Source organism: Perissodus microlepis, chromosome 17 (assembly GCF_051167445.1).
Source record: "Perissodus microlepis isolate ML-2025 ecotype Zambia chromosome 17, ASM5116744v1, whole genome shotgun sequence".
Taxonomy (NCBI): domain Eukaryota; kingdom Metazoa; phylum Chordata; class Actinopteri; order Cichliformes; family Cichlidae; genus Perissodus; species Perissodus microlepis.
In genome coordinates, this window is record NC_140477.1 from 34718261 (window position 1) to 34738326 (window position 20066).

Genomic DNA, 20066 nt, shown 5'->3' on the forward strand with positions numbered 1-20066 from the left:
CAAAGTCCTCGAGGGCTGGTGTCCTGCAACTTTTCCATGTGTCCCTGTTGCAGCACTCCTGAATATAATTGGTAGGGTCATTAGCAAGACTCAATAGAACTTGACTGCATGCTGAGGTGGCAATTTAGTCATTTGATTCATGTTACAGCAGCGCATAAGTGAATGAACATGCTGCAATAAAAGTACTTTTAGAAGTACATTTTTCCAAACACTTACATTTACTTCAATTTACTTGAGTAGGGTTAGGGGTTGCCACTTCAGCATGCAGTCAGGTTCTATACTCTTGCTAATGACCTACTAATTTTATTCAGAAGTTTTGCAACATGAAAACACATGAAAAAGTTGCAGGACACCAGCCCTCAAGGATTGGACTTTGAGACCCCTGCCCTAGATGGTATGTAACTAAATCACACTGGCTTTCTTACTAACGGTCATCTATCTGTATTGCTATTACTATTTCTGAGTAAATGTAAGACATGTACATGATTACAGTGAACAAATGATAAAAAATAAACACATTTGAGAAATTACAAAATAATGAGGAATGAAATGCTGTAAAGTATACAGGCTATTATTTGCAAAAGATTTATTGGGACTTTAATTAACAGGTCTAAAATCATGTTATTTAACAAACAATATATTGTTATTAACTAATACCCACAAATTCTCACATGCTTATGCCACTAATATCATGTTCAGCAGTTTAAACTTCTTCATTTTGTTACTATTACAGCTATATCCTGATGTTCATTTGTGTTTCAAGCCCAGGCAGATCATTGTGTGACTGGTAGCCTGAGCCATCATACTTCATCAGCAGTGACGTTTCTGTTTGTCTATTTTTTAGTCTTTTCATCAGACACATTTGCACACTGAAATAAAAGTGTGTGATCACACAAATACCAAACTAATTGCACAACAATGAACACCAGAACACAGAGGACTGCATCACATCCTCCTAACAGGAAGCAGGAAATAAAGTCTGAGGAGAAAATGGAAAATAAGTGAGTTGTTGATAACAAAATGGCAACAACAGATATCATTTGCTTGTAAAATTGCTGTCCTACAGACCTTCCTCCACCTGCTTGGGAGGCTTTACGAGGATCATGTGACACAAACTGTTTGTGCCCAGGCTGGAGGCTTCCCGTCATATGCAACATCCAGCTCCGCCCCACTGTGCTCCATCTCACCACATCCATCAGGTCCAAACAAAGTTTCAGGATCAGAATATGGTTTCTCGAGAACTTTGAGAACCCTAACAATCTGCAGGACACATTGACAATAACCTTTAAATGACCTGTAACTGGAGGTACAATAAGTTCACTCAAAGAAATGAAACAGCTGCTAGACATGCAACAAGGCAGGTGATGACTGAAACATGTTTTTCTCCACCTAGTGATGGACTCAGTTTAACTGACTTGTACTCACTTCAATTAATTCCAACAATAATGCTGAGGTAAACAAGCACTTCAATGAGAAATTCACACTCCTTAAGGACTACATTAAAGTTTCATGAAAAAAAAAATGTTGCCTAACCTCAGAGAAGTCTCCTTTTTCAGCAGCTTGAATTGCATTCTGAGCAATGTAATTGCGTAAGACCACACGGGGGTTGATGCCGTTCATCACTTTGAGTCGCTCCTTTATGATAACAGGTAAGTCACTTGTGCTATCACACTCCCGTCCTAAACGCATCCTGAGATTTAAACACATAAAAAAGCAAGATGGTAGAAAAATGATGGGGGGTAAAACAGATATTCCTGCTGATTCATACAATCTGAAACATTGTGTAAATCAGCATGAACAGATATTTAGCTAGGCAGCACTGTGGTGCGGTGTTTGCATGTACTATTTATACGTGGCTTCTTTCCAGTACTTTAGCTTCCTTTCATGGTCCCAAGACGTACATGTTTGGTTAAACTGGCAATTCTAAATTTCCCTTAGGTGTGAATGTGAGCCCAGGTGGTTGCCAGTCTCTCTGTGTGAGCTCTGCAAGAGACTGGAAACCTGTTCAGGATGTACTCAGCCTTTCACAGCTCCAGCCACCTTACAGCCCTGAACTGGATAAGCAGAAAAAGGTTTTTGTTTCATATTAGATAGATAGCTAGCTAGATAGCTAGCTAGATAGCTAGATAGATAACGGCCTTGCTGTATTGGTCCATTTGATCGACCTTTGTTGTTACTATTTATTTTATTTTCAGTTGTTACAAACGGGACAGACATGTCTGGGGGATAGGAAAGGGAGAAAGAAAGATGAAGGAAAAGAAAAACAGAGGGGAAGAGGGACAGTGAGAAAGGACACTTAAAAAGAAAAAAATCTCCCGGATCACCTGTTGAGAGAAAAAAAAGACAGAAAACATGCAAAAAAAAAAAAAGAAAAAAAAAAAAAGAAAGCGCAATATAATAAACACAACACCATCGCATTAATCTAGCTAAGTGTAAATAACAGTAAATACTAAATACTGAATGTTGTTTTGCAGCACGCAGGACCAACAGCACAATGTGCTTTGAGGTAGCAGCCAAGAAAGGTGTAGTTTGTGTCTATGAACAGTGCACACCCGTGTGCACACCTGTGTGGATGACCGCGCTTGTATTCAAAAGGTTTCTCCATGTAATGATCTGCTAGACGGTGTAGGGAGACATAGCCCCGTCCCCCAGGGCATCAAGCAGGCATGGAGGAGATCCAGCCAGTACATACCTGAGCAGCCAGCCCCGGACACCAAGAACCACCAACATTTTAATAAATAAATAATAAATTAAAATAAAAAAAATAATGCTGTTCCATCCCAGCGGTGCTGAAGGTAGTCAGGCCATTAATGGCAAAGGAATGGGCTATCTGAGTCCGGCTCTGGAGGTCATCCATTCAAGGCCTTGACATAACCCCTCTCCCATAAGTGCACAGCAGGACTGTATGTGCCACGCCTGAGGGCATCAGCAACCAGCAGGGAGTGTGGTGAGGGGAGATAGGCCTCCATACTTTGGAGGGCCTGAGATGTTCCCAGAGAGGTGGAGTCTGAGACCCGACCTGACATATAGACACAGACAAACAGGCACACACAGACACAAATGTGCATTCCCACCCTCATGCACACATATACAAACACTCGGCACTCACCCAACGTAAAAACAGACACAAATACATATTGCACACACAATCACACTCCCCAAACATACTCTATACCCCAGGTCCAGGTACCCTCGCCCCCAGAGGGGGAAACCACACCCAGGAGACCCAGGAGGTGTTACCCTTTCCCCTGGGGTGGAGGCAAGCAGACTGCCCCCAGCTCCGCAGCAACATGGAGGCCTCACATCCCAGACCCCAAACGGACGGCTAACACCTTCTCCCAGCCCATCCGCCCCAATGGATAACAGAGAACGGGTGTGTGTGAAGATGTGTGCTGCCCACTATATAAAATGAGTTGGATGTGGAGCAGCAGTCCCCAACCCCCAGGCCATGGACCAGTACTGGTCCGTGAGTCGTTTGGTACCGGGCCACGAAAGTTGAGGCTCAGGTGTAAAATTCATGGTTTTTAGTGTTATTTTTTTTAGCGTTTTTATTGTTAACTCGGTTTCCCTGGGTCTTTTCCTGTGTGTTATGAAAAAATCTTCTTTTTTTTGGTTTTATACTGGTTTTATTTTGTTGTATTTATCCGCTACACCTTAAAGGCCGGTCCGTGAAAATATTGTTGAACATAAACCGGTCCATGGTGCAAAAAAGGTTAGAGACCGCTGATGTAGAGTACAACAATTATTCTTTTGTTTTGCATCTTCTTTTCAGTTTTTCTGGCAAACATTCGTCAGCGATGCTATTCCAACAAATCAGAGTGCAACACAATCAATCACAAGTACCCTCACTGCTCTTGCAGATTGGGGGATCTAGGGACCAAGTCAGCTTTTCAATTAATGTGCTGCACCAGCCGCTTTTGTAGAAGCCATAAAAAAAATTCTGGCTTTCTTTTCATACCTGTATCGACCAATCCAGTGGATCCAGTCATCACGTTGCTTCCTTTTAAGGTCATCTTGGTTGGTCTCGACGAGCTCCTTGAGTCGGCCCAATAATTCAAGCTGTTCGGTCATACCTGGGCTGTCTGCCACCATCCCAAACATGAGTGGATTGGTTTGTGCCAGAGACAGGATCATTGCCAGTTCACTAAAAAGAGACATGGTTATGTTTAAAGTTCATTTTAACCCTGGAGAACCCATGGGGTCAAATTTGACCCCATGATTTCCCTAGAAAACCAATGGGGTCGGCTCTGACCCCATGGGTTCGGCTCTGACCCCATGGGTTCTCCAGGGTTAAGTCCACCTCTAGTGCTTCTTGGTTTTTCCATATATACATATTAGAGTCTTCCACAATATACCCATTTAAAATACCAGAAAGCTTAGATTTAACTTACAGATTATCCTGGTAAGATTGGCTCCCAAATTGCTAGCATATAAAAAGAAAAACAGATGTAACGATTTGAAACTACAGTGGTAAGCAAGGATTCGAGTAACATTGGGAGTATATGGTGGGCAATTGGCAGACCTTATATACATGTTCTGGTTGTTGTATGAAAAGAACATCAGCCACCATACACCCCCTCACCGATCTTCCATTGTTGGCTTATTAGCCACCTTTAGCTCCTCAATAGAGGCACACTGCTCTAGGATGAGGTCCACCGCTGAGCCCACAGTGGCTCTCTCACTATCGCCCTCTTCAGGCCAGGGGACACGACTCAGCAAGCGGAAGGTGTTTGTGAAATCGGCACCTGGAAGGCATAATACCAAAGCACAATGGTGACAGAGTGAGAGGGAGAGGACATATAGGTAGTTTAATGATTAGGCTTCCAAGAATCCTTTTTTTTTTTTTTACCTGTGTTGTGCATGACACGCAACAGATCTGATACAAGCTCTTGGTCCTCTACCTCTTCTATTCTTACAAGGCCCAGCTTTTTCCTCATGATAGATAGGTAGAACGCCTTATACGTGGGCATGAATTCATCCAGGACGGCTCCTGCCTCTGCTGGATCAAGCTCAGAGCCCAACGCCTCAGCTAGGCGAGCCAGGTTCCAGCGGCACACAGATGGCTGTGCTTGGTACGAGTAGCGCCTCTTTTTGTCTGAGGCATTGCTGACAAAGTCTGGATCAAATCTGACACACAGAAAGACGGTCATCATGTATCATATAATACAAGCACAGAATGTAATTTTCAGTTACTATGTCTCCAAACACTGCATAGTTAGACTGTAAGGCTTCTACTTCTCGCTGCATACCTCTCCATGAAGCCAAAGGGGCCATAGTCCAGGGTAAGACCCAGGATGCTCATGTTGTCTGTGTTAAGGACACCATGGCAAAAGCCAACACACTGCCACTGGGCCACTAGTCTAGCAGTTCGCGTCATCACCTGAAAATAAACAAGTAGAAACTGAAAACTGACACACCAGCATGGAATGAACCAACCTAAACGGAGAGTAAAACACGTGAAATTTTTGTTAGTTTTCACCTCTCTGAAAAAAGCCAAATTCCTGTCTTTCCGGATGCTGTGAGCCTGCTGAATTTGAGGATAAAAAGTGCCACCAATATAATCCAGCAGCTGAGCACGGATATCATCCCGCCCGGCACTGGGACCCTGCAGACCTGAGAATTCATCTCGGCCCAGAAAGATTTCAAAAGAGCCAAACCTTCAAAAAAGAAAAAAAAAGAGAGAAAGAGCCATGATAGCATCTGTTTTTTAAAAACACCATTATTACTTATATTTTTCTCTCTATACTGCTTCCTGTGTGGCAACCTGATGAATGTAGGAGCGATACGAAGGACAACTGAGCAGCGCTCAAGAATGCGTTGGCCATTGTTGAGTGGATCTCTGCTGACATAAAGGTCAGAGGTGACAAGGGATGCTGCACGAGTGCTGGGTATCCCTAAGGCAGCCATGGCCTCGCTGCAAAGGAACTCTCTGATGCTGGAGCGCAGCACCTTCCTGCCATCGCCGTCTCTGAGAAAATCCAAATATATATGTCAGATTATTCAGCTCTCAGTAACCATCAAGTGGCCAAGCTATTTTAGCAACTCAAACAAAGGCTGAGATAATTTATGATCAATTCCAATCAAGTCATAATACTAGCACAATTCTTATAATCTGAGAGGGGTTTTCCCCCTTAACTTCAGCTGCATCCAATGGTCCTTAAAGCAGATTTTTTTAAGCTAACTTCATCCACTGGGAAGCCATGGGAAAAAAGTTTTTCTTCGAGTGCTAAAAATGTGGTTAGGAAAGCTTGAAAAACTACATCCTTACGTTATTTATTTACTGATTTATTTTTAATTTGAAGAAAACCTTTTCAAAAGCTCTTTACCCCCAGGTCAGTGTGAAAATAATAATAAATAATGGATTAAGACTGCTGAATTATAGCTACACTCTTTCTTTTAGTTGACAGTCAGATGTTTGCTGTGCATATAACACTTTTGGAATAGTATGATATTTTGGACCTCTGTTAGAGGGAACTTTCTCTGCTTAACCTCCTTAACTTTTAATTGAACACCCCTACAGTAATCAAATAAGGTGGAGAGGCTGGATGCGTTTATTTGTACCAGGCACACAGCTATTGAGCAGCGTTTAATGTGTGCCAGGCAGTTAATCTCTTAAGCAGCTCTGCCCGGGTGAACGCTTTCACGTGAGCTATACTAATGTTTGCTATGTCACTTACTGAAGTGACCTTATTTATCATTTAGCAAGAAGAAAAACGGTCCCGGATGTATAAATATCAACTTTGTCCATGAGATGAGTCTGTATAATGTTTGAAAACTGAGATTATTCACGTGTTCATTAACCTCCTAAGACCTGAACTCTTGTAGAGCAAAATTTAGTATTTTGGTCTAGACAACCCGAAACGTGGTGTCCACATATGTGGACGCCAGGTCCTAGGAGGTTAAGGGAAGCAAACAATACCTGGAGTAAGGTGTGACTCCTGCGCCTTTCACCTGAACCTCCCATCTCCCCTGTGCACAAGACTCCACTTCACCGAGATACATCACAGCCCCATCTCCGAGCTGACCCACAAACAGCCCGAACTGGTGCCCGCTGTAGCAGTGCGCCGCTGGCTCGGAGCCCGGCAACAGCCTGGAGCCGCTCAAATACTCCGGACCCAGAGGATCGCTGAGCACCTCCTGCGCACTCAGGCCCAGTAGAGAGAGTGCTGACTGTGATAGTGCCACAAAAACAGGTCGGACCAGCGGTTGGAGAGCCCGAATTCGGGAGAAACAAGCCTCTGGCACCACCCGAGACCCGGGTTGGTCCGAGTCATCTATTGGTAGTTTTTTCAATACGGTGTTATTGAAAGGTAAGCGCCCCAGAGCCGACGGAACACACTCAGCAGACTCCATGAAGACGTCGTGCGGCTTAATATGAGCCAGTCATTCATAATCACAGCTGTGTGGTGGTGTGTGGGACTTTGTAATGTCAACGAGTGTGAAATAGGCCCAAGGATTCAGTTCTATGAGGTCTAAATTATGTGTATGAAAATATTAAGTTTAGAAATATAATAATTTGTCATCAGTGTTATTTGTAAAAAAAAAAAAAAAAAAAGGGGTGGGGGGCAAAAGAAGTTTATTTGGGGGAACATAGGACGTGATACAAAGAATCTCCAGCAGATGGCGGTAACAAGACGAAGAATGTAATGTAACGTAAAAAAATATATATATAAAGAAGAAGAAGCCCTTAGCAACAAAAATGCAACATGTATCATGTAAATATGTGTGTTTTTAATATTCATACGTTTTTCCTCTAGCAGCTCGCTTAATTTAGAAAAGAGCTTCCAGTTGGATAACGACCGCGTTCAGAGCTGTGTCTTCCTCTGGCTGTGTGGGTAGTTGTCAGGCTAACAGCTAATAGCAGCTACTCAAACTTTTCAGCACCGATCCGAGAAGAAGATGGATTCAGGGGTTTTAATGGCCACCTCCAGAGGTCGGTTTGTGGAGGAACACTTAACACACTAAAACACATTTTCTAAACAATTAGGAGCAGGTCACAGTTGGGTTAACGCAGACATTTAGGGATTCGTTCCTAGCAAAATTAGCTTAAGTATACAAAATACCTTTGAAATTAGCTCTGTATGCTAGCTTATTGTCTTATTCCTGAGTGCTAAGGTTACCTTGACAAATAATTTTACACGCATGTCTTATGAACGTGAATGCTGAATGTACAGACTAGGTAGCAAACATGGGGGAAATGAAGGTAACGGAGTTTGAGAAACATTGTTGTTGTTGAACATTCACTTGGAGGTTGCATTCAAAAACAAAAAGCTCCAGTAGCTAATGAACGAAAACGCTTTTGCTCACTGTGAACTACAGAATATTATTGTCTAACACCATATTTGTTTTATTGATTATACCGTTTTTTATTATTCAATACAAAAAATCACATAATGTCTCGGAAGTAACTGTAAATGATAACTTAAAGTTTACATCCCAAAATCATATATATATTTTAGTGTAATGTATTCGTTAACATCACAAGCTAATGTGATTTTCCAATATGGTGTCTATATACAATTTTTGTCCTATTCTCAATTAAATATAAGATGTAAATTATTTGCATACATAATTACATTTCATTGTTATTAATTAAATTTTACAGGGCATGCAACCTTTTTTTTTTAAAAAAACTGGATAGTCTGAAATGATGGGCTTTTGGTTAAGCATAAATGGAAGTACAGATTTCAGTGGTTTCTTTTTCTTTACAGGTGACTCATTACCTCTGGCATCACTGCGCCTTCTGGTATCTCCTTTGCAGCTTATGACAGCGTCAATGTGGCAGGTGCTAAAGAAACAGGACGTGATGAACTACTGGAAGGTGGCAGAGTTTGTCTCATTGGTGGTGGATATGGTCCCTGAGCTGCTAATGTGCAAACACAGGACTCAACTGAACCTAGGGTTAAGAGCTAGAGTGAGTACTAATGCGAGTTATTTAAGAAAAGAAAGAAAAAAAAAAGGCTTTAGGCTCATCAACCTCATGGATGCAGATAAACTACATGACTAGTAAACTGTGTTGTGAACAGAGGGCTTTTCTACTTTTTTTTTCTTCCCCTCAACAGTATATTCTTGAATTGTGTCGAAATGAAGACCTTGTGAAACCTGAGTTTATCATGCCTTACCTGGACAAGGTTAAATCGCCACACGCCACCCTGGTAGATGTGAGTGTTTATACACATAGATTAAGTTTTCATATTCAGCACACCTGTGTTTGACCCTTAATCCACTTAGTCATGGCTTTATGAGGAACATAATTTTATATATGTGTTGCAGATAGAAGCCTCAAAAGAGGAAGATGTTACAGTTACCTTTCTTGAGTTGATTCAGACTCTCCTCAAAGACCCTGAAGAGAGACAAGACTTTTTCACGGTGAGGCAGCATAATTTACAACCCGTTAAACCAAATGCACCCAATTGTGTTATTTGTAGTGACAGTAAACTTCATATGAAGCAGATTTCTGTTGTCATTATTGTTATCAAGCTACAATACACCATGTTCTTTGTTTACTGTAATTAAGAATGCATGAATGAAAATGCCATAAAAGATAATAATGATGACAGAAACAAAATATCCAAAATGTATTATTTTTAGGGGTTAAAATGTTAAAATAATATATTACACTGCTGCAATGCCTGGGTGTGGTTTTTATTTGGGTTCCAGTAACATTGTTTTTATCACAGGAAGTCTTTCCTGCAGAGTTTGGACCTCATTATGACCGTGATCTGCAGACGCTGTTTTGGGAGTTCTACTGTCGACTGGCTCAACTGCTGCCTGTTCCTGACGTTGAGCAGGTGAGAGGTGTTGTACTGATAAATACAGTGTGACACTTAACTCCTAAAACTGAGTAACAATAAAATTTGTTCAATAAATCACTATGATTTAGTGAGTCACTATATAGGATTATTGTACAAATACTGATGTGGTAATATAAAGGAAGTGTTATATGGAGGTTTCCCACGAAATTACCAAAAAAACACCCCGATTAATTGTATGTTTACAGCTATTTGGTACAGCTCTTAAGTTTAATGCAGTTTAATACAGCATATATGAAGCTTCAGTAATTTGAGTCTTTGATGTCAGAAAGTTGGCAATTCTACTTTGTGTTTATTATTACAGTCATGGTGATAGTGATGTATTGAGGTTTTATAGAGGTGTGACATTAAGTTGTCTGCCATTTTGGACAATCATGGTGACAATGTAGGATCAAGTGAATAAGGCCCCAGTCACTCAGGCCTAAAGACCAGTCCACAATCATCTTGTAGCCACTGGTCATGAGGGAAAAATGAGTGTTCCTGATAGTGATGTGTTGGTCGCGAACGAAACAGCTCTTAGAGCCGACTCTTTGAAGTGAACGACGCGAGCCGGCACCTTATTGGGAGTCGTGGGTTTTTTTTTCTTTCTCTCACCCTCTCTCTCGCACTTTTTTTCCGCTTCACTCCGCACGCGAGCCTTGTGCTTTGCGCTGGGAAGAGGGGGGAGGGGCGGTAGTTACACTCTACAGGAACAGAGCGGGAGGGAAAGAGAGAGAAAGAGAGCCAGGGACAACAACGTCACATTAGAAAGGTATAGTAATCATCCACAACTATTTTCATTTGCGGATGATAAAGGATTCAGAAAGTTTATTCATGCAGGCCTATATGACAGAAAATGTGCATCTTCTTTTTGTTTTCATATTTTAATTTATATTTAATTGTGTTGTAGTTTGCAGTGTTTTGTGTTGTTTCACTTTAAATTTGTTTAAAAGGGAAAAAGCTGAAAATTTAAATAGTTAAAAGTTGAAATGTAAATAGTTGGTTTTTGTATTATATGATTTATTTATTACATTTTATGTGGAGTGAATAAATAAAAGTATATTTACAGTGGCCCCTAGAGACAAAGCACGTACAAACTCCAAAACACGTACAAAAGACAACAGAAGTGCTCCAGGATGCTAGGAGCAGTGTTGAGTTTTTGTTACCTAGTGGCTACACAAGCCAGCAAGTACCAACGACCGGATTTGGTGTGTGGTAGTAACAGGTAAATGAACATTTTTTTTTTTAAATTATTTGAACATATATGAGTGCTTGTGTATAAATACACACACAATACACATATGCTTTCAATTGTGTCATTTAAGTGATCTAGGTAGCTCTGTTTTGGAAGTTCAGTTAGCGCTAGAAATGTGTTTTGGAGTTCATACGTGCTTTGGAATTTGTACGTGATTTTTCGAGTTTGTATGTGCTTTGTCTCTAGGGGTCACTGTATATATTTATATATAAATAAAACCACTTTTTTTTTTTTTTTTTTACATTATAAAATGATGCACAAAAAGAATTACTAGTGTTGTTAATAATAAATTAATTAAAGCAACAAAGCAACCTGAAGAGCCGGTTGGCAGCCAAAAGAGCCGGCTCTTTTTAGTGAGCCAAGCCGAAAGAGCCGGTTCTCTAAAAAGAGCCGAAAAATCCCATCACTAGTTCCTGACTGGTTGTGTTTGGTTGCTCGAGGTTGATGATAGTTGCTGGGAAAATTGCTGAAGCCTCAGTCAGGCAGAGAGTCATGGGCCCTGTACTATGAAGCAAGTTCAGTATACCCAGGATATATTTATGCTATCTGGCTTCAGATTTTTTTAAAGATTTTTTAAAATATTTTTTAATATACAATAACAATAAAAAGGTTATGTACATAAAATCCAAACAACAAAACTGGTTGAAAACCTACAACTTTCTGTCCATGTAGCATTTATTCCAGTAGTCATTGCACTATATGCTCATCAGTTCACAAAATGTGTTTTTTGTCTAACTCTTAAAGGTAAATGGATAAGAGCTCCTTGTATCCTTGTATTTGTCTAACTTGGTGTCTTTGTTTAGCTTTCCACCGCCCACTGTGTCAGCATACTTTACTCTGAGCAGTCAGTTTTAGTAAAGTTTCAAGCCCAATGACACAAGAAATTACTGCTAATAAATTATATGTTAAATGAGTCAAAATAAGTTAAAAATGTATTTTTATTAAAAATATATAATAATAATAATAATAATAATATTATTATTATTATTATTATTATTATTATTATTATTATTAAAATGCTTCTGCATTCTTAGTCCTAAACCAGTGATGAATCTTACACCTGTTGTAATTTTAGGATCCTGTATGGGTCTGTATTATAGATGTGTAGAAAACTGCAAAAGGTCGAATCAACACGTAACAAATTAATGCTCTTAAATGAAAGCTGTGACCTAATATTTTAAAACCTACTTATTGTAGTGTCACCTGTTATGACATATGGAAAAAGATAAAGTTTGTGATTAATACTACATTATGTCACTGCTATTAATGCCACGTGCATTAGTAACACTGTTTAGGAACTGGTAACTGTCTGTACTTCTGAGGATTTAGGCCTTTTCATTTATTTAATCACTTGTACTAATACTGCCTGAACTACAGTAAAGGCACATTTTACTTGATAATACCAATGGTTCAGGTTGTTTTTAAGCTATTTTTGAAGTTCAAACCTGTGTTTAGGTAATTAATTCAAGTATACTGCATATTTATTACCTTTACCACAGACTGTGTCCTGGCTCAGAGCTGAATCCTCTGCATTGGAGGATTGTGTTCATGCAGTCTGTGAACCTGCAGATCTGAAAAATCTGCTCCAACACCACAAAAACCTTGCGCATTTAGAGCAACATGGTTAGTCACTTCTTGCAATCGCATCAATTGTATTTTACATTTTTGTGCAAACCAGTGGAAGTAACTCATGAATCTACCTCATTCCGTTTGTGCAGTTCCACCTTCAAGTATGGGCGACAGCATCGTTTCCTCACTCTCTGCAGTCCTCCCCAGCAGAGGATCAAAATGTATAGAACAGGCCAACGAGTCAGATCCACCACAGGGTACCAGTGAAGACGCACACACTGTGACATTTGTGGATGACATTGCAGTTGAAATAATCGCAGTGACTGATTATGCAGAGGTTGAATTGGGTCCAAGCACTGATATTGAAGTGCTGATGGGAGAACACTGCTTTGAAGGAAGAGGTGCTAATGCAGTGGCTGAAGATTCATTGGTCACATTTGCTGAAGAGAGAGCCAAGGAAGAGGGGTCAGGTGAAGCAGATGAGAAAGAAAGACAAGAAAAAGCAAACGCCCATTCAGAAGTGAACATGGTTGACTCGGCATCCCCTCAGCCTGTAATGCCTGCGGGGCCGCATGACTGCCCTGACTGCGAAAAGAAATTCAAGTTTGCGTCTTCACTAATTGCCCACAGAGTCATCCACACCGGGGAGCGCCCTCATCGTTGCAGCGACTGTGGCCGCTGCTTCTCCTTCAGGCAGTCCCTCGACAGACACCGGCACACACACAAAACTGGGCGCAAGTATAACTGCCTCATCTGCGGAAAGACCTTCAACTCCCTGTCAGCACGCACTGAGCACAAGCAAACGCACATGAAAGACTACGTTTACACCTGCCAGCAGTGCAACAAGACATTTAACTGGGAGCTGTCGCTTGCGAGGCATCTAAAAACTCACACTGATGGGCAGACTGCAAACGTGCCTACAGACCGCTGTGAAGATGGGAAAGACTTTGCGATGGCCGAGGCCAACATCAGTGAGGCTAATGTTGAACTCGCTGAACTGCAGTGCCAGGTGCAGGCAGATGATAACTGCAGCCCAGACGGTGAGCAACATAAGGGCAGAGAGCCTCAGGGTCTCATCTCTGAACCTGACAATGATGTCATTACTCCAGTCAAGGTCCGCACAAGTGGGCGCAAACGCAGACCAACCATGAAGATCCAGCTGATAAATTTACAGAAGCAAATGATGACTAAAAGCAGGAAAGAGATCACGAGTGCAAACCCTCCTCCACTGAAGCCTTTGCCTTTAAGCTGGTAAAAACTTGCTTTTGATGCGTCATGTTTTAGATATGGTTTAGCTAGTTTCTGATTTTGTTGTGGTGGCATGATGCATGCTCTCTGAAACATAACATCCTGTTTTTCTTACACTTTTTATTACAAGTGTAGTTGTACATATGATTGAGTATAAAAATAATGGGAAAGAGGCTGATTAAAATCATTTTTGATTAATGTCTCTTTTCTCTTTTATTTTACAGTGCAGAACACTCATATGGGTCACCTGTGGTCTCGTCGAAGGATGCTAATGAGAGCAAGTGTTCTTTAGCATTTTGAAGTTACTGAATCTTTGCACCATTAATACAAAATCCCAGAGAGAACAATTCATAAATAAGATTGAATAGAAAGTTTATTTATAATATTTATATAATATTATAAATGTCAAAGTATTGATAGATGTAGAAATTATAACTTTATTAATATAGCACCTTTTTAAAAACGCAAGCACACTAATAAAGGAATAAAAAATCCATTAAGAAATTGAAATAGTAAAAGAAAGGGCGATCATAAAAAAAAAAATCACATAAACGCAAATCTACAAGGGTGTGCATGAGAAGTGATCAAGGAGGTCACTGATTCTGTTAGGATTGGCTCATTGGGCAGGTGATTTCATGGCACAGGGGATCTTACAGCAAAAGCAAGGTCATCTGGAGGTTTATCCTCAACTGTGGAACAACCAGTTCACCTTGTCCTGGTCAATATTCCTGCTGTGTATAGAGTTATCGGTACAGTCTTAAATTAATTTTAAAAGCTGTGCATGAAGGTAGGATTGATGAAGCCAGTGTGAAGTCAGGCTGCCACATAATGAACTACTTGGAAACAGGAGAGCTTAGTTTTTTAATGCTAGAAAAAAAATTTAATTACTTTGAATTCCAAATAAAATACAGGGGGAAAAACTCCACCTGACCCCCTCAAAGTCAACTTTTTTTAGTATAAGTATTATATTATGACATATCTAATAAAGCTTCGTCACCTTTGAATCATGTCATTCGGTTTACTTTAACTCAAGGGTTATTTATATAGAGCTGTTCAAAACAAGTCACCTCAATATGCTTTATATAACTGTCAAATGGCATTTAGGGTCACAGGCTAGGCGTATCTGTGGCCTCTTATAGTGCATAGCAGTGAAAATAAGCCTGAAGTACCTTATTAAACAACAAAAAATATAAAAGCATGTAACTGTTAAAAAACAAAAGTTATAACAATTTATCCAACATTGATTTTGTTTTATTTTTAGTATGTTTCTTTTTTTTACTCTCATTTATGATCATTTTGTCAGGTTCTGCAGCAGACAGCTCATCGGCTGCTTTCTCCTGTCCTGAGTGCTCCTTCCATCACTCAGAACAAGCACAGAATCAGCAGCACATCTATGACGTTCACTCCATTGAGATCACTGAGGACAAGTCAGTTCTTCAGGCACTCACAGATGAAGAGGGAAATTTTAGTTGTGCAGACTGCAAGAAAAGCTTCAGGTTCCTTTCCTCACTAAAAGCCCATCAGCGCATCCACACAGGTGAGCAGCCCTTCTCGTGCTCCCAGTGCGGGCGCCATTTCTCTTTCAAACAGTCGCTGGAGAGGCACAAGCAGACACATACCTTGGGACGCCAGTACGAGTGTGTGATCTGCGGGGAAGTCTTCAAGTCCCTGGCTGCTCAGAAAGAGCACAAAAGCACCCACATGGAAAATGGGGAGTACCTGTGTTCAGATTGTGGGCGCGCGTTCACCTGGAAGTCAGCACTGGTGAGGCACCTAAAGACCCACAGCCTGGATGCTGGCAAGTCAGAGGATTCTTACAAATGTCCTCGCTGTGATTTGAGTTTCAGCTGTGCCAGCTACCTCAACAGGCATCTCCAGACTCACCAGGAGGAACGAGTCCATACCTGCAACTGTGGAAAGAGCTTTGCCTACCGAGCAGCTCTTACTGCACACCAGCGTATTCATCAGAAAGAACGGCCACACATGTGCACACAGTGTGGCAAGGGCTTCCTCTACAAGGGAGGTCTTCTGAGCCACATGAAGATCCACTCCAAGGAAATGCCATTCATGTGTTCTTTCTGCGGCAAGAGCTTCAAGAGAGAACGCAACATGAAGAAACACGAGCGCTGCCACACCAGAGAAAACGTTTTCAGCTGCTCACAGTGTGACAAGAGTTTTGTGTACAAGGCAACACTTGTCAGACACGAGCTGACGCATTCAGGTGAGAGGCCGTACCTCTGCTCTGATTGTGGGAAGGGTTTCTTCTCCCACGCCGAGCTTTTGAAGCACGAACGATTCCATACAGGCCACAAGCCCTTCCAGTGTCCCCACTGTGGCAAGAAGTTCACTCAGTCTTGCTACCTTACTATCCATCTGCGTTACCACACCGGAGTCCGACCATACGCCTGCAACGAGTGTGACAAGAGCTTCCTGAGTGCCAACCGCCTGAAAAGACACCAGCGAACACATTCAGGGGAGAAACCTTATGTCTGCGGAGAATGTGGGAAGGGTTTCAGGCAGTCTTATAATCTGAAAATGCATCAGAGGACACACGTCATGAAGTTTCCATAGAAATGATTTATTGTATTGACTGCATTTGAATTGTGTTGCAGGTAAAACACACTGACTAGAAGTTTGTGTTTGTGATCTTGGCTTGAATTCAAATAATAAAAGTAACAAGGTACTATAGAAATTCAGTCTTTTATTGGTAAGTGTGGCAACAGAAACTTTAACCAAGGTTTGGGAAAAAAAATGTTTACAACAAGACACGTTATTTTCTTTTAACAGCAGTTGATTCATTTTACACAGTAACAAATATCTGGCAGTTCCTGAAAATTAGCTTACACATTTTGATTATTTAGTGTTGCATTTGTTATAAAATTGTCAAAAGAAATTTGGATCTCATTTAGGGACAGAATTCAGTTACAGGAAGGAAGGGCATTTTATGTAGAGAGGGGGGGGGGGGGGGAAAAGTACAAGAAAGTATGTCCTAAACTACCAAGCTGAAACGCTGATTTTACTATAAGAGTGAGTTTGAGCAGCACATAGAGAAGACACCTCAGAGTGACCGGAGTATACAAGTTGAAACAGACGTATGAACAGACTGAAGGTTATGCAAAGCCTGTTGAACTCAGAGTGAGCTTACACAGCTATGTGCAGAGTGATAGGGCAGTGGTCGCTCCCCATCGCCTTGTTGCGGATCTTGCTGTCGCACAAGCCTGGCAGCAGAGAGGACGACAGCACAAAGTAGTCGAGCCTCCAGCCCACGTTCTTTGAGCGGGCGTTCATCATGTAGGTCCAGAAGGTGTAGGCGTTGGTCTGCTCGGGGTAGAGCTCGCGGAAGCTGTCAACAAAACCTGCCGCCAGTAGCTGGCTGAAGCCTTCGCGCTCCTCGGGGGTGAAGCCGGCATTTTTCTTGTTCCCCTTGGGGTTCTTCAGATCGATCTCCTGGTGAGCAACGTTGAGATCTCCACACAGCACCAGGGGTTTCTGCATGTCCAGCTCACTCAGGTACGCCCGGAAGTCCACGTCCCAGGTTTTGCGGTAATCGAGGCGAACAAGGCCTCTGCTAGCGTTTGGCACATATGCCGTCACCAGGTAGAAGCTGGGAAACTCGGCAGTGATGACACGGCCCTCCTTATCGTGCTCTTCTTTGCCTAGAATATTAGTCAAAATTAAGTCAGTTGCTTCACCAGTACTTAAACTGTTTGTATAGGTTTAATGTGTTGGTAAAGCATACTAAAAATGTCTATGTTGGTTTCATCTAAAATTTTATACTGATAAGGCAAAAACATTAGTTTTTCAAGAGCAGGAATCTGGTAATCACACAATGTGCTCATTATGGGAGGACCTTCTAAACTACCAATGGGGCTTCATGCTAAACAGTCCCTATTTGCTGTTATCCACTAATAATTTCAAATAATCATTTACTTCAAAAATAGAAGATTACACATCTTTAAAATGTTGCTGTACATGTTTTTTGCCATTTCTAGGCACCATAAATAACTAAGCAGAACACAAAGTTCCCCCTTACCAATTCCATAGGTCACTTTGATGGGTTCAGTCTTGCAGAGCATAGCCACCCCACTGTAACCCTCCTTGTCATCTGATGCAGCCCAGTACTTGTGAGGGTACTCAGGCATTGAGGTGATTTCAGCAGGGAGGGCCTTCTCTGCACACTTTGTCTCCTGTAGGCATAAAATGTCTGGATCCTCCTCTCGCACCCACTGGGAAAAGACAAATGTGCTTGTTAGTATCAGTCAGTCTCAAAACTAGCTAATTAATGCTTCTCCAGACAGCAAACTCACATCCAGGCCCTTCTTTTTAACCCAGGCCCTCAGCCCATCCACATTCCACGACGTGATCTTCATGTTTGCGTTGCGTCCATCTTTGCTGGTCATTTTGTCAGGAGGGTCATCATACAGTATCGGAGCCTCTGGTTCCTTGGCTGCCTTTGCTTTCTTTGAAGGAGCTGTGAAATGAAAGACAAATAGCACAGGGTTGGATAATAGATGATGTTGGAAAATCTATCTATAGTAAAGGAAAAATCCATTTTAGTTCATCAGGGCATGCTGGTAGTACCAGAGGCTGTGTCATTTTCTCCTTCCGCAGCTGCCTCTTCTGCCTTCTTGCCCCTCTTCATACTTGAACTCACTCGGACGGCAAGCACACCTCGCAGACACACAACACGCACACACAACACCACAGGCACTGCTGAAAAACACAACAAGAACCATTTAAGTAATGCATCTGTTCAGTGCACAAAGGTCAAATGCTGCACCAGTATGCAGGACACACAGGAAGGAATCTCATACATAATAGAAAACTATATCTCAACATTGAGGATTTGTTGCGTTTCCACTTTTATGTCTTTGTGTACACGTAATCAGCGTTTTAAAATGTAACCCACAGCAGTCTGAAACAATCATCCTGTGTTCTGGATAATTGCGACCAGCTCTTTTCTGAATCAAGACAAATTCAGAAAATCAGCGTTAGTTCAAGTTTTAATTCAAATAAATTAAAACTAGATTGATTTATTAGAGCATTTATATAAGTTGTTTGACTGAATACAGAGCTGTAAACATGATTAAGGCCAACAAACTAGAAACGGAAATTAAAGAAAAAACAATAGAAGGAAATGGAAAAGGTTTCAACACTGTAAAGGTAGCAGGTACACCAGAGATGTCTTGAAGAAATTTCACCAGTATGATCGGCAGTTGCTGACTTATATTATTATATTCAAAGATGCTCAGGGATACATTCAAAACCTTGCGGAGCGTCTTAACTATATCTGAAATGTATTATTAATAAAAGTAACTAATACTGGACAGATGCTGCTGATACCAATGTTTATGTTTGACAGTTAACAATTTGGATAAAATTAAGTCCTTCTATCGCATAAACATACGTAAAACGAAAATAAGCGAACATAAACATAGTGCAGAGGAGCAATAAATACGTACAGTAAGTTTTTCTAGTTCTCTCTGTCTGTATGCCGAGAATTAGACTTACAATGGCCGACTTCAATGTGACTATTTACATCCTAATCACATTTTCTGACAAAGCGGAAGCGAGATGAGCTTTTATTTCAGTGCAAGTCTCTGGTTGAGTGCTTTAAATTCAACACATTGTAGAAATTGGCGACCAGCTGATGTAAAATTAATGCATGCATATAATTTAACAGCAACAGAATGAGCTATTAGGAAGTTTGCCATGTTAAACAACAAGTTTAGCTAACAGCAGACTGTGCTACCGCTAGCTTTTCCTCTCTGACAAAGAAAGCAGGCGGCCTACGCCGAGAATGAATGGAGAATAAGCAGCCAGCTAACAAGCTTTCCTCCGAGCTTATCTGATTATCAACGAATGCAAATGCGCTGAGAATAATTAGCGTCGAGAATAATTAGCGTCTTCATTTCAAACACGTTTCGGGGAAAAGACATGCAAATAATCTTACTTTCACAACAGGATGTAAAGCCCAGACAACTGCTGCTTCCCAGGCACTCCCCCCCAAACACACACACAACACACGCGCCACAGCACAGCTAAGACTTCTGTCCATGTGCTTTGCTGAACTACTGACTGTCTAAACACATGCCTGAAAATTACCGAGAAAAATTCCACATTTGTATGTCTTCTTGAAAAATAAATACGTACTTGCTGCTGTAATGTACACAATTTATTACCGTGGCATGTTAGTTAAGTAA

General features: G+C 41.2%; 3 protein-coding genes across 4 annotated transcripts; 1 reads left to right on the top strand and 2 right to left on the bottom strand.

The window, feature by feature from the left end:
• Positions 1-596: 596 nt before the first annotated feature.
• Positions 597-7405, bottom strand: selenoo2 (selenoprotein O2). Its single transcript, XM_084911127.1, has 10 exons — positions 6920-7405; positions 5765-5968; positions 5480-5657; positions 5250-5380; positions 4850-5127; positions 4583-4745; positions 3959-4144; positions 1534-1690; positions 1069-1260; positions 597-979 (listed from the first exon to the last, which is right to left on the bottom strand). Exons 1-9 carry the CDS (start codon positions 7351-7353, stop codon positions 1093-1095), a joined length of 1899 nt encoding a protein of 632 aa, XP_084767253.1. The 5' UTR covers positions 7354-7405; the 3' UTR covers positions 597-979; positions 1069-1092.
• Positions 7406-7654: 249 nt separating this feature from the next.
• LOC146369988 (uncharacterized) lies at positions 7655-16824 on the top strand. Its single transcript, XM_084910411.1, has 9 exons — positions 7655-7933; positions 8712-8914; positions 9063-9161; positions 9274-9369; positions 9681-9791; positions 12546-12669; positions 12765-13866; positions 14088-14140; positions 15167-16824. The coding sequence occupies exons 1-9, from the start codon at positions 7900-7902 to the stop codon at positions 16432-16434; spliced, it is 3090 nt and encodes a 1029-aa protein (XP_084766537.1). The 5' UTR covers positions 7655-7899; the 3' UTR covers positions 16435-16824.
• apex1 (APEX nuclease (multifunctional DNA repair enzyme) 1) lies at positions 16548-19929 on the bottom strand. 2 transcript variants are annotated; one of them, XM_084910412.1, is made up of 5 exons: positions 19817-19929; positions 18445-18573; positions 18171-18334; positions 17897-18089; positions 16548-17519 (listed from the first exon to the last, which is right to left on the bottom strand). In XM_084910412.1, coding segments are annotated over exons 1-5 (1002 nt in total). In that variant the 5' UTR covers positions 19818-19929; the 3' UTR covers positions 16548-17004. The 2 variants fall into 2 exon arrangements, with proteins under 2 accessions (XP_084766538.1, XP_084766539.1); XM_084910413.1 differs by having other exon boundaries at positions 18445-18576.
• Between the last annotated feature and the right edge of the window lie 137 nt (positions 19930-20066).